The following is a 13,515-nucleotide window of genomic DNA, read 5'->3' on the forward strand; positions in this document are numbered from 1 at the left end:
ATAATGACGTAAGCTTCTCGTGTCCACCTATCCACCGGTTTTCCTCAAACGTGCTGCCCCTATACTTACCGAGTCGGTGAACTTTCCGACGAGGCTGGGCAATCGCAGCCACTGAGCCGGCCATTCTCAAAAGGTGCAATTAAGGCCAATCGTCTCTCTCTCAGCTAAATCACAAATCTACAGCAATTCACAGGGAGGAGTTAGTAGCACAGAGTAAGCTTATAGACGTGCATTGATCAACAGTGAATTGAAGCCTGGTGTGACGATGATCATGGACAACATGCAGAAAATTACAATGCATTTTGCTTAGGAATGAATGATGTTTAAACCCTAAGAAGACACAGCGCTATGATGAATTATCATATGATGGTATTGTGATTATGAGAAGGACTTCAGAATAGCTACATCACTAAGTTAGGAGGGTACATGATTGATTTATGCTCCAACATCCACTTCTAAATCCTAAGGTTTCTGAATGCTCTTGTGTTAATACAGCTGCCAAATGAAACCAGATGCACCTTGCAAGTTTTATAACTAATAGAAAAGTCAAATTAGTTGCTCTACGATCAGAATATGTCTACTCTGGGCTCTCTTTACATTGTGTTTCTTATCAGACAGTAGTCCTGTCGCTATAAATAACAGGCTTCTTCCAATATGGGGTGATAACTAATTGTTTTTGTGATGTTTTCATGCTTACATGATATAATATGCTTTAAAGTTTCAATAAAAGGAGCACGTTCCTTTCCCAGAGTAAGAACAACTGTGTGTGAGCTTCACCAAGGCCTCTGGTTAATACTACACAGTTATATAAACACAGTGCATTTAACTATGGCTGAGATGTAAAAGCCAACAGAGACCTGGTGAGAAGCTCTTAAAATAGCCGCTGTGCACTGCTCATGTACACCTCTGACCTTTCATGCTTGCACCAGCGCTGCAGTGGGCACATTAAATGGGCACATCAAGTCTAACTGCAGGCCGCGTTCATCGGCTTTAAAAACAACAACAACAACAACAACAACAGCCACAACAGACACCCAAAGATGGTGTCACACTCGACGACATCATGCAAAGTAACGAGTCAGACCTGATCTTTTTGATCGGGCTTTGAATTCCAGGAGTTTCCAGCCGACATCTGCCAGGCTCGCCATGTTCACACAGTGTCAACAACAAAACAAAAAAACAAAAATCGCCGGAAAGTCAAAGGATTTCCGGTTTCTGCCTTCAGAATAAAATACCTCGTTTCTCTATCAGCTGTCGTTATGAACATTTAAAATAAAAAGCAAACGTTGACGTCGCCTTTGAGTAAAACCGTACTTACTCTTTGAGTAAAGTTTCACTTTATACTAATGAGTACGAGGGTTTTACTGTATATGTGTTATTTTCCAGCTCGATTAACGTGATGACTTTATTTTGAAAGTGCACTTCCTACTTTTCTGATTTAGCCCTGCTAACGTTCTTTAGCTTGACACCCTGCAGCGCGACAGTGACGTAAATAAGAACATTCTGACATCACAACTTTTAAACCCTCTTTTTTTCCACTTCCACTTTTTTTTTCTCTCATATTAGAAAAATATCATATCATGTGTCTGAATTTTAAAAAAAACGTCATGTCTTGTAACGCGTCGCTTATTCAAACCGAGCTGCCGTTTCATCCCGCTGCCGTAAAGCAGCGTGCCGTATTGCAGTCCGTCGTTGTTGTGGTGGGGCTGCGGTAGCAGGAAGATGTGGCCTCTTAAACTAAACACTTTGGCCTTTGCGTTACTTTCTTGGGGACAGTATAATGCATTTGCTCTTCAGGATGTGACGGCCGACCTTTTCGGCGCCGCTAATTATGGGATGGTGGCGGCGTTTGGAGATTTTAACTCGGACAAACAGACCGACATCTTCATCATCAGAGAGCGTAGGTTCACGCGTCGGGACTTTGTTTTGAGTCCTGTTGGCGTCACGACGCTTCGCTCAAAATTGTGAACATTTGTCTCGAAATACGTGGCGTTTTAAGTTGTGATTAAGAGTGGCGTTATGGATCAAGTTGTTGGCTTACCTGCGTCTATCGTTTGGCTCCTGGGTCGTTTGAACTCGTCGTAGCGTCCAGGAGATAAACAGGTGGACATGAAACCCATTCATCGGGGCTCAGTCCCGTTGTGTGTTTTCAGCCTGGTGCTCAGTGAGCTCGTCGGCACTTTACCAGTACATGATCTAAATTGAATCGCGTCCACCTGGGCTCTCTGTGCTCGGACAGGGTGTTTGTTCAGGAGTCCTGCAGTGGGAAATGAACGTACTTTAATTGTGTTGTTTTATTCCTGTTTCAGAGTCTGAACTGCTGATATTCTTGGCTGACTCCAAGTCACCTTACTTCAAGCCCAAAGTTAACATCACAAAGGGTACTTTAGGCAGGTATGGCACTTTTTTTTTTTTTTTAACATTTATTTGCATTGTATTTGTTTCAGTATCTATGACGCGTCCTAATTCCCTGATGTTTGTGAGGACGGATAATGTGGAGCGCCACGCCAGGTTATCTCATCCACTGTCTTCTTGTTTCAGCAACATCATCATCACCAGTGTGGTCCCTGGAGACTATGATGGAGACTCTCAGATGGACGTCCTCCTCACGGCTCAGGTCACCCCCGAGAGAGAAAACGTTTTCATCTTTTGGGGGCACAACCAGACTTTAGGTACAGAACTGAATGGGTGCTGCAGACGGGTGGAAAACACTGAGGAGGGATTTAGCTCATTCTTTTAGGATCGTTTGATTTAATAGGCCTCGGCATCGTGTTATTATGGATGTTTTCTTTTGTCTGTTGCCAATTGTAAGATTTTTTATTTTCGTACACTGAGATACACGTTAATAACATGCTCACATATGTGGCAGTGCAGCCGCTGTTAATGTCAACATTTCAAATATATGGGCTTTATTTGAGCAATGCGGCTTGTTCGATAAAAGTCACTTTGTTTCAAGTCATTTAAATCTTATGCCAGAACGCCTCATTTCACTCTTTTTAAACAAACAGACACACCTGTTTGGCCACACACCTGTCTGAGTTGGGCTGCAGTACCTGAGTGGGGACAAAAGGTTCTCTGTGCTCAGGCACCATGGGAGCATGTGATGCGTTTATAGAACATCGGTTCATAGCGTCTACCGATAGTTTGCAAATGTGGTGTTTCGGGTGTAAATTGTAACTACAGCAGGTAACCTCGGTTACATTCTCCTCCTCTAAACTACACAAGTGTTTGTGTGCACATTGATCACACACCGCGCCACAAACCACAAACGAGTACGTTCTGTGGGAAACACTGTGATGTTCCACCTCCAGTGTAGGATGACAAGGGGGCAAGAAATCTCAGCTTGCCCCTAAAAACACGGACCGAGTGGCAAAAATTGTCCTCAAGATTGCTAGAAATGAATAATATTCACAAGTTTAGGCCAGTATCCTAAATCTACATTTAAATGATCCTTTATTTTTACTCATTTCATTTCATTTAGATTACCGTCTCTGTAGTACGCCCTTCAATCTGGATTTATTTCACACTAAAAACAGCAACTATATGCATTAATTACTTTACTTAAAGTGATTTTGAAAAATCCCCAATTCTTTAGACAGTTGAGACAAAGCTTGTCTCCCAAATGTGTTTTAAATGTCCTACACTTCCCACCTGTCTTTCCCCTGCAATGACAAATCATAAAGTCTGTAGTCAACAGTCTGATTTGTTCGAGACAGACAGACTTGTTACAGCGAGGAAGCAATTCAGTGATCCTCATTAAGCAAACTTGTCATGCAAATCCAAAAAAACATATTTTGTCAGTACAGCAGGAGCAAGTTGTGCCTTTTGTTTAAAAACTCTGGCAGATGGGGCAGTTTAGACCTTTTGTCTAAAGTTTCTCAAAATACAATCCCCCCCCTTAACTTTCCATTTACTTTTTTCACAGAGGACATTCTGCAATGTCAGAGCAGGCAAAGCACAGGTGCAAACAATAAACAAATTGATGGCTGTTCCTTGTCCTGTTAATGCAGGGTCCCTGGGACGCTATCATGGGTTACTGGGACACTCGAATAGGACAGGGACATAATTAATGTTATTCGTAACAGATGTGCTTTTCCTTTTATGACCTATCATCATTAAGTTCAGGACAAAGGACTTTAACTAGAGAGCTGGGGAATGACTTCTCACTCTTTACTATTTATGCATTCATGTAGACAATGTTTAATTGTTTAGTCGGTACAGTAAGCAGCAGTGGTCAGTAACTTAAGTGGGGCTTATAACAGCATCCCGGTGATATCGGTTTATTAAATGTGGAAATTTATTAGGTAAATACGGAAAGCAAGAATTGTAAATTTCAAAATTTCAAGTTTCTTTCTGATCAGTATTCTGAAACAAATGGCAAAAAAAACTTATCAGCCAGAGTTGTCTGTGAATTTTTTACATTTTCATATTCGGATAAAAGATGGGCAGAAAAGAAAAGAAAACCTTTGCTAGATTTTTTTGCCCTCTCTGAGTATTTTAACTTTGTTCATAGTTGTTGACGTGAGAGGCTAGTAAAGTGTGTTTATCCTGATTGGACTGTCCTACTAAGTATCTGTGCTGTGTTTCTGTCAGACCATCAGTACTCGGCCTGTTGACTCTGTTTATTTTGTGCAGATATTGGAGGATTTCTCAAGCTGAATAAGACCTTTACAGATCAACCTCTTGTTATGGAGTAAGTATCAATCTGAAAACTCCGCTTCGGATACTTTGATGCTTGTCACATTCGACATGGTAAAAGTGAACACGTTAACACAAGTAGTGTCTTTTGTTTAGTTTTGCTCCAGTCAGCTGTTTCTAGTCAATACTTTTTAAAAAGCATTATGCTGCACATATATTTGTTTTTTACTGTTATACATTAATCAAGTGTGATCAAAGTGTTTAAAGACTGCAGCTTGTTGCTTCATTGCCGAAGACGTTTGAGGCATTTCAGGGGGCTCCTTTGCTGAATTCCCGAGTTGGTCACAACATTTGATGTGCGCTCTCTGCTCGTGTTCATGGTGAAATTACAAATGTGCACAAACCACTGGTCACAAAAACGCTTGTAACTCAGGTGCTGATGTTGATGAAGCGACAGAACGTGGAATACTTCCCTCCAAGGTTTTTGCTTCCTCCTAACATCACTGTGCTGTGCTTCGTTTGTGCACAACAGAAGCAGTCTCGAAACATTTTGATCAGACCTCACCTCCCCTCTGAGATAAGATTTAAGAGTCAAGCATAGTTTACTGTACGCTGACATACCAGGTCATTTAAGTAAAACTTGCAATAGAGTGATACAATTCTGTCCCCCTCATTTCTGTGTATTGATGTGGTTAAAATAATTGAAGTGTTTTCTTCAGAGTGTCGACAGAATGCTTTAAGAGGATCTTTACCTCTCTGACCGTCAACATAACCTGAACAGAAGAGACTGTTCATTGTTGTTTTCGTTCTGAATGTAACCAACAAACTCATTTGAGCGCTTAATGAAGTCTGCTGATTTGATTTCAATACAAACAAATCTTTCCACAGTTTCAATGGTGACATGATCCCAGACATCTTTGGAGTCACCAACCCGCCCCTCACCGAAGTCTGCTATCTCACCAAGAGGTAATGTCATAGCTTCCAAACTCGCTTGCACCTTCAAGTGTTTATTTCTAGTGCTTTCATGTCTCGAGTTACTTTGTAAAAGTCTTTTAAATAGTGCTGTTGCCTCACGTTTCTTCTTCTGTTCAGGATTCCAGAGTGTCACAATGCACTGAGTTCAGGCGTCAACATGAGCATCCCCCACTCTAACGCTTTCATCGACCTCAACAAGGACTTCACTGCTGGTGAGTCACTGATGTTTAAGCTCTGATAAACCATGAGAAACAAATGCAAAATGCCTTGGATGCACACAGAATACTCTTAATGTAAGCTGATCTCAACACCACCGATATGATAAGTATGATAACTCTGCACATTTTGAACAGCGTTACAAAATATTGTGAGGTTTAAATGTGACTCAACATTTCACTTTTTTAACACTGAGGATTTTGTGTGGAGGAAAACTGGTGAACTAGAAGCAGAACAATTGGTGGCTTACTGTGAGAGATCAAGCCTTTACCATAGGATGAAGGAGTGTTTCTGTTCTGTTTGACTGCTTCTCTGTTGGAGTCAAATACAATTTTAGGATATATATAACTAATTACTGCCAAAAACTCAAGAAAACCAACTACAATTCCTGCTTAATTCCTTAAGTATTTGTGAGTTTATTCAAGTGTCTCAGGCTGACAAATCTCTGAACTCCAGATACAATTGCTAAACACAATTTTTTTTTTTTTTTTTTTTTAGCTCTACTAAATTTACACCTCATTTATTGGTCAAAACTTTTCCAAAGTAATCAGTTGTGTGTATATTTGGTGGGCAGTTGATAAAGTCAGTAGACAGTAACGACCATCCTGCAACTAAAAAGCAATGTTTAAACCACTGTAACAACAACTGTCTTCCTTCCTGTAGTCTGGGATGATGGATGTTGTGTCTCTGCATGTTTTCAGTTCATGTATTTGCTAGCCGTGAACATACAAGTGAGCACAGCCACAGAAAAACCAACATGCTCAGCTCCCCCTCATCCCCCCCGGTGCCTTCATTCTTCACTGCACGCTGCTCCATGATTCATTACATCTAAGACCCAAGCCCCTGCAACATTCTTTTATTTTGTGGAGTATTCCTCCACTATGGACTTTGCGTGTTTCCTTACATGGATCAATCAGTGTTATTAATGTGTAAGGGGGGAAGCTGTGTATATAACAAGATGTCTCAGTGCTGGATTGAGATTTAAGAGAAAACAACCAGAGTTGAAATTACAAATCCTTTGGGGTTTCAGCGCCTCGGGCAGTCCTTTTTGAAAAAGGATGTAATTCTGCACATTTAATTACATGAGGCCCTCTAAGGACCAACATGCCTTTGGTATTTTTGAACATACATGGCTCCTCTAAAAAGCTATAAGGCTTTGGTTTGAGGTTCCACCCTGTGCTTTAATACAGAGTTTTGGACATACCAGACACTATGTGGATGAAAAGGTGACACTGCTTTAGGTACCAGGACAAATATCAGGCAACTTAAAATGTTCAATGTCAGTATCTTGAAGATGGCAGATGAGCCCCACATGGAGCAGGAGTTCGATGGAAACAGAACAAAGAGTGCATGAGAAGGCACGAGAGCAGCTCCCATCCTGCTGACCAGCTCACCAGAGCTGCCTGTGACCCTCAGGTCCGGTCAGGTGTCAGCCCTCATGCTCCATTGCTCATCCTTTGTTTAACACACTCAATAAACACACTGATTCTTATGTCCGGTTTTCAGGAAGAGCTGCAGCTTTGTTTGACGCTTTAATTTGAAAACTCTTTACGCCGGTGGCCCCGCCCCTTCCTCTACGGAGACAAGATGGCAACTGTTTAGGTTGGAAAGTGTCCAGCGTTTCACACTTCTTCGTTGGATTGTTTTGAGTGCATCATCCTGGTACTTGTAGTGCACTAAATGTTTCTGTATTGACAGCGTGAATGCACTTCTGCTCTCAAAATAGTGAGTTAGTACGACATGAATCCTGGTTATATCTCCCACCCTGATAAACAATGGCAGATACTCAGGTTGAGTGTTTGTTTAAAAAAAATCTTGGATGTCATTTATTGTTTGTTTTTACTTATTTATAGTGACTGTAGTTAAATCCCAGTCCTCTACCTGAAGTCCCTTATGACTTTCCAATCTCGCTAGAAGACCCAGCTTACTGTAAATTGCAGTGATCAGTGTCTTCTTGCAGCTGAAAACATTATCTCTGGGTGCTTGCAGACCTAAAATCCATGTAATCTGCTTCTTAAATATACTCTCTGCAAAAGAGGATTATAATATTTTGAATTGCTAACTGGTGCCTGGTTTATAAATTATTTCCAGACCAATGCTGACCTTCTTTAAAACAGAAATCTCCTCGGAGGCAGAGTGGGTGTAGTTGAATTGTTTCCTGAAGTTTCTCCAGAGGGAACCTCAGGAAGCGGAGAAGAGACCAAAACATAAATCTTAATACTGTGATTTTTCAACTTGACTAGGAGAGAAAGGAATAGTTATTTTCTTCACCAGTGAATGGAGAAATCACCTCTTTCTTGTTTTACAGTATCTCACTCCTGTCCTTCTGCCCACCAAGTGTAGCGCTGTCACTTAGACTTAGGGGAGGATTTTTTTTTTCCCCCTCTGGAAACTAATCCTCGTGTTTAAGGTAATCAGAGAGGATTTAGTTGTGTCATACTCACTGCAGGTATCTTTTTGTGCTGTGAGGTTTTATTCCCAGGGCTGTCACAGTTTAACCAGAGCAGATTTTAATTCATATTTAATCTGTTTAGGGATTAGGAGAAAGTCAATAAACTTCCACTTTTTTGTTGCTGTTTTATTACAGCTTTGAATGTTTTGTGCATCATTTGTTTTCTATTGCTTCATCAAGTATTTTGTAACTCGCCAGTCAGAATGACGGTCCATAGTTGAACGCTGCAGAAATAACTTGCTGTGTACACACACAAATGCATGAGGACAGTGATCATTACAGTGAATCCTTGTGACTTGTTATGTGCATTCAGCTGTGTTCACTTTGCCGTGGATGAGTGTGCTGCAGGGACAAAAGAGCATGAGGAGGAGAAGCGGTGGATAAAAAAAACCTGCTGTACATCTGGTGGATGTCAGACTCTCTGGCTGCCGCTGTCTGTGAGGGCATGCAGATGGAGGGAGAGGGAAGTAGGCAGGAAGTGATGGAGCGATAAAGCTGAGTCGGAGAGGATGAATGGTTTGAAAGAAAAGGATGGCTGGAAAGATAAAGGGCAGAGGAGGAGTGGGAGGGGGATGAGCGAGGCGGTGGGTGAATCTTCAGGATGGCTCAGCTCACTGTCTGCTGCGACCACCTGCTCCTCTAAGCGGTTGCTGAAGCATCACAGTGACGCTTAAGCAGGGAGAGAGTGTTTTTTTTGTAGACAATTTGAATCCTCCAAGTTAGCCAGTTTAAGGTCAATTGCAACTGCTGTTAGGGCTTTTCAAGATTCACACTATCTTCGTCATATTAGGAATGTGTTTGCCACAGTTAATATGATTTCTAATGTTTTGACCAGATTGATTGTGGGTACTAATTGTGTATTGTGGGTACTAGTCTATGAAATGTCCTTCTATACAGCTTCTGTCCGTGTCTTCAGACGAACCATTCAGGCACAGCACTGATGGTAGGTTGCAGCACTTTGGCAGTGCTCAGAGGACGACACGCAATCAGGGCTGTAAAAGGGAAGAACATGGACATGAAGCATAAAAATACACTCCGGGTTGCTTTTAGGCGCAGATTGCTCAAGTAAAACACGAGCTTTCACACCACCTGTGTGTGGTCGACACCTGTATTTATTACGATAGAAATTTCTCTGTTCAATCAGTTGCATGTTAGATGGATAACAGAAGAACACAGTTTGGAACACGATGGTCTTCTTAAAGAAGATTTTTACGTGCTGACAACCAGCATAAGCAATGCTGTTTTGAGGATACTTAAGTCATCATGTGTTTTAATCAGTGACCCTCTTCGAATTTGGTCTTCCAGTGTTGGTTTACATTTTGCTGGAAGTTTTCTTAAAGTTATTTGAGGCACCTCAGGCCACATAATTGTATAGCTCATAGCTATTACAGATGCTTTTAAATTGTGTAATATTCATGAATATAAATGAGCACATTATTCTCAATTCATCTTCATTAAGACACAGAGAGCACAGTTACTTTAGGGAATAAAAGTTAAACAGGTAAATTACATGAACAGGGAAGAGTGAAAAGAACCAAAACAACACTGATTATACAGAGCCCCGAGGATCTGGAAGAAACATGTTGGGCACAAAGTTTCTGTGTGAGAAAAGAAACAGACTAATCTGTTAGGTCTGTTGGCTACTGGGGAATTGCAAGCCTTAGTGGAGCACATCTTGATGAATGAGCCAAACTACATCTACTAATCAGCAGTCTGTCACAGGGGAAGTAACACGGCAACACTAGGTAGTGAAAAAAACTCATAAAAAGACTGGTGGTTAATATTTATTATGGATATCATTAAATGGAGGCCTAAGTTGTGTCTTATCATTTTGAGGAAGGTCTGTGTGTTGGGGAATGCCCCCTCTCTCACCTACCAGCACAGTAATACAGTGAGCTATTTTGTTAGCGTGGTTCAAGGGCGGTGAGGCCTTTTCTAGGGCGGTGTCGTGACTCCAATCTTAGCCCAGTATCATCGCTGTAAACAGTCTCGTGGTAGTGAATTGACTGACCTCGCTACATCAGCACTGCCAGCAGAAAAAAAAAAAGGAACCTGGAATTGGTTCCTGGCCAGTGTCAAGGCCTCATTTAGCCCACTTATTGGACACTCCAGCCAACCAACCGGGCAGCGACATACTGCATATGGCTCGTAATCTCTCTTGTTACTATCATCCTCCGCCAGCCGCCGTCTCCAACAACAACGTATTCGTAACAGCTTTGTGTTCGTGCTCTTTTGTTTCCCAGTTATTTTGTTTTTGGCCTCACACATCGAGGGATTTAATGCAGTTGGGTTTTTCTTCACAGCTCATTGTTTGACATTTGTGCTTCTGTCAATAATACACACAGAGCGACGAGCCCAGAGCGTAAGGAACAACAGGACAAGGCAGCGGGTAAAAATGCACATACATTTAAGAGAAGTTTACAGATCCGCTGGGATTTATTTCCTCTGCAAGGTTAAACAAAGTCGTCAACATTTTGGTCCTCAAGCTGCTAGTCGTTAGCACCTAGAAAGAGTGTTGCAACAAAACAAAACATATCATTAGGCATCGAGCCGGCTTTGTAGGTGTAGTTGTTCTGTTTTGGTAACTCGTCTCCACAGTGACATCTAATTAGCAGGAAAACGGCTTTCGCGGGACGGCTCGGAGGTTCGGCTTTATACAATACACAACTGTTATGAGCAGGTGCCTCAATCCTCCTCAAACCTTCTGTAATCATCAAAGCTAAATGACCACAGGAGATGTGCTTATCATTTGAATGGTATACACTGGGAGTATTCACGCTTTATAAGATCGGTCTCTGGTACGGGATCACTGTCACCCACAGGGGCCTCATCACATCACGTCAATTTGGAAAGAGCACCGCCGGGCAGGCAGCTATCAGGAGCATGATAAGAAATCGTTTGAGGGAAAAGGTAGTAATTGCAAAGTAATTATAGATGCCATTTCTGGAAAAAAAAAAAAACATGCACAAAGACAGCAATACAGGCATTAGGCTCCATTGCTAGGCAACAGACATGGTAATGCTCTGTGCAGCATCCAATTAAACTACCTCTGTGTTGAAGTGTCTTGTTGATTGTCTTACTAATAATGTGCTGGTGGTGGGGAAAGAGAACAGATTTGCCACCTAACAAGGGTGGCCAAGAAGAAGAAGAATTGATTATAGAGGGATTAACTTTACACTCAGTGCAGCATTTTGAACAGCTATTCTGGAAGTCGAGAGACATTCACATAGTGAGGACGGACAGTGCAGAAATGTTGCTTCCCTCCTCTCGTCTTACTCTCTCGTTAGCAGTGAGTTTACAGCAGTTTTTCTGTCCCTTCTACTTAATAGCCTGTGGGAAACTCATCTAAAAGTCTAGTTCACTGTTAAATTGTAGGATATTCTACATTCAAAATAAGTACCATAGCAGCATACAATTTTTTTGTGAAATGTAGGGATGTCGCTAGTTCTGATACTTTGGGAGAAAATGTATGCAAAATGTGTTAAGGAGCACATTTTTTCTGTAGGTGTCGTAGGTACACATGGTGCAGCAGCAGGTGTGCTCTGACTTGTAATACAAGAAAACACTCACGTACTAAGAGGTGTGTTTGCAGTTATTTTGGATAATCATTGACAAGTTCTAGAAAACCAAAAGGTAGTATGCAGAGGTGTTTGTGTTTATGTGCATTATGTGTACAGCACAAGAGTGTATGAAATAAATTTGGTTGATTTAATTTGCCGTAGGATTAAGTTTGGCGTCAGTAAATGTGGATTTTCAATGATATTTAATACAGACTGTCAAATATCCGACCGTTACCTGCAGTTACCTGGTTTGAAATGTACTAAGTCTTAGTTTTGAATGGAGGGGACTTTAAATACTTGTGCAGTTCTCTTTCAAAAGAAGCAAAGATACTGTATATCACAGACCTCTTTATACAGTGAGACCAAGTGGTAACTTATTGGCACGTCTGATATGTGGAAGGACTACAGGACGTCTGCACCATGTTTGTAACAAGTTGACTAACTCGCAATAACAGTTCAGTTTTTATTTAAAAGAGTCAAGTTTCCCCATCAACACAAACTTCGCCACTTGGGCGAGCATTTGCAAAGCTCAGTTTTCAGTGGAGCTAAAAGCTGGCGTGGTGAGGATAGAGGGCCAAAACGAAACAGAATTTCTTTCTTTCAAGAATCTAAAGAACTGTACACATTTCCTTCTGTACCAAAACGGAGAAGAAAACTAAAACCCTGGCAGCCACATGTAGCTCATATCTTCATCAACACGGCAGTTCCTTAAGTTCTAATTTCCCCACTTTATAGAGGTTTTGCGTGAGCTCTCGGGCATGTTAGGAGCGCCTGGTGCGATCTGCCAGCCCTTTGAGGTGTTTAGTTTGTCGCATCTCCGCCTCCAGAAAAGCTGGCGCACCGTCAAACAGGACAAAGACGTTTATTTTGGTAAGCACAGCTGTTTTTTTTGCAGATAAATGAATAATAGAAGTAAATGTGGTGGAGCATACTACTCTGATATGCACGGCACTGTGACCGTTGCCTGAGGTTATACTGTAGTCTCGTTCTCTGTTGAAGAAAACGACACGGACGTGTTCAATGGGCAGTTCTAAATGTTGGTCAGAGTCACTTCTGTTCAATTTACAATGAGAAGTTCTGATCCAGAAAACATGAAATTGGTGTCAACCTGGACCACCGATCACCTGCATGTTCATATATTAAACCCAGAAGGTTCTGTTGATGGTAATGTAAGTTGGTCAATGGCTGAAATGTTGCAATGACTTTAAGATAAGTTGTTGTGAGATACGAGGCGTTCACTGTCCCCAGAGAATGACTCTGGAGATTTACCTTGAACAGGCGCCACATTTTAATTTTTAAAAGAAATAGATTTAAAAAAAATGTCCTGATGGATTGCCGTGACATTTAGTACAGATATCTATGCTACCCAGAAGATGGATTATAAAGACTTTGGAGATCTACTGACGTTTCCTCTAGCACCGCCCAGAAGATAAGATTTCCAGATACACAGTAAAATATCTCGCATCTTTTCATCTCAAAATCTGATGCAGACATTTAGGGTTCCAAGAGGGTTGAATCATTATCGGTTTCTTGACAATCTTCTCATAATTCTTTTTTGTCTAATTAAAAAGATTACCTGTAGAGATAAAACCGAGCCAAACACTGAGTGGTTATATCACATGGGCAGGAAACACGTCAGCAGTGTGTCCAAGGTTTGACCTTCATCGCATGTCG

The 13,515-nt window shown here is 41.4% G+C and overlaps 2 protein-coding genes across 4 annotated transcripts in view; one reads left to right on the plus strand and one right to left on the minus strand.

Moving 5' to 3' along the window:
- phkb (phosphorylase kinase, beta) overlaps positions 1 to 1,170 on the minus strand; it is a 118,678-nt gene extending 117,508 nt beyond the window's left edge. For 2 of the 3 annotated variants that reach the window (XM_069690278.1, XM_069690279.1), the window contains exon 1: positions 1,085 to 1,170. In XM_069690278.1, coding sequence (XP_069546379.1) covers positions 1,085 to 1,148 — 64 coding nt within the window. In that variant the 5' untranslated portion in view covers positions 1,149 to 1,170. Of the gene's footprint in view, positions 1 to 69; positions 178 to 1,084 lie in introns of all 3 variants that reach the window. The other variant, XM_069690280.1, reaches the window with a different exon arrangement.
- A 501-nt stretch (positions 1,171 to 1,671) lies between these two features.
- The window catches only part of itfg1 (integrin alpha FG-GAP repeat containing 1), a 155,991-nt gene continuing 144,147 nt past the window's right edge, over positions 1,672 to 13,515 (plus strand). The window contains exons 1-6 of the mRNA XM_069690287.1: positions 1,672 to 1,900; positions 2,310 to 2,394; positions 2,542 to 2,672; positions 4,636 to 4,693; positions 5,527 to 5,604; positions 5,731 to 5,825. Of these exons, the coding sequence (XP_069546388.1) occupies positions 1,723 to 1,900; positions 2,310 to 2,394; positions 2,542 to 2,672; positions 4,636 to 4,693; positions 5,527 to 5,604; positions 5,731 to 5,825 (625 nt within the window). The 5' untranslated portion in view covers positions 1,672 to 1,722. The remainder of the gene's footprint in view (positions 1,901 to 2,309; positions 2,395 to 2,541; positions 2,673 to 4,635; positions 4,694 to 5,526; positions 5,605 to 5,730; positions 5,826 to 13,515) is intronic.

The sequence above is a fragment of the Brachyistius frenatus genome, unplaced genomic scaffold (assembly GCF_029030835.1).
Source record: "Brachyistius frenatus isolate BFR_SWC_R1_liver_20210118 unplaced genomic scaffold, ASM2903083v1 Contig_9, whole genome shotgun sequence".
NCBI lineage: Eukaryota > Metazoa > Chordata > Actinopteri > Embiotocidae > Brachyistius > Brachyistius frenatus.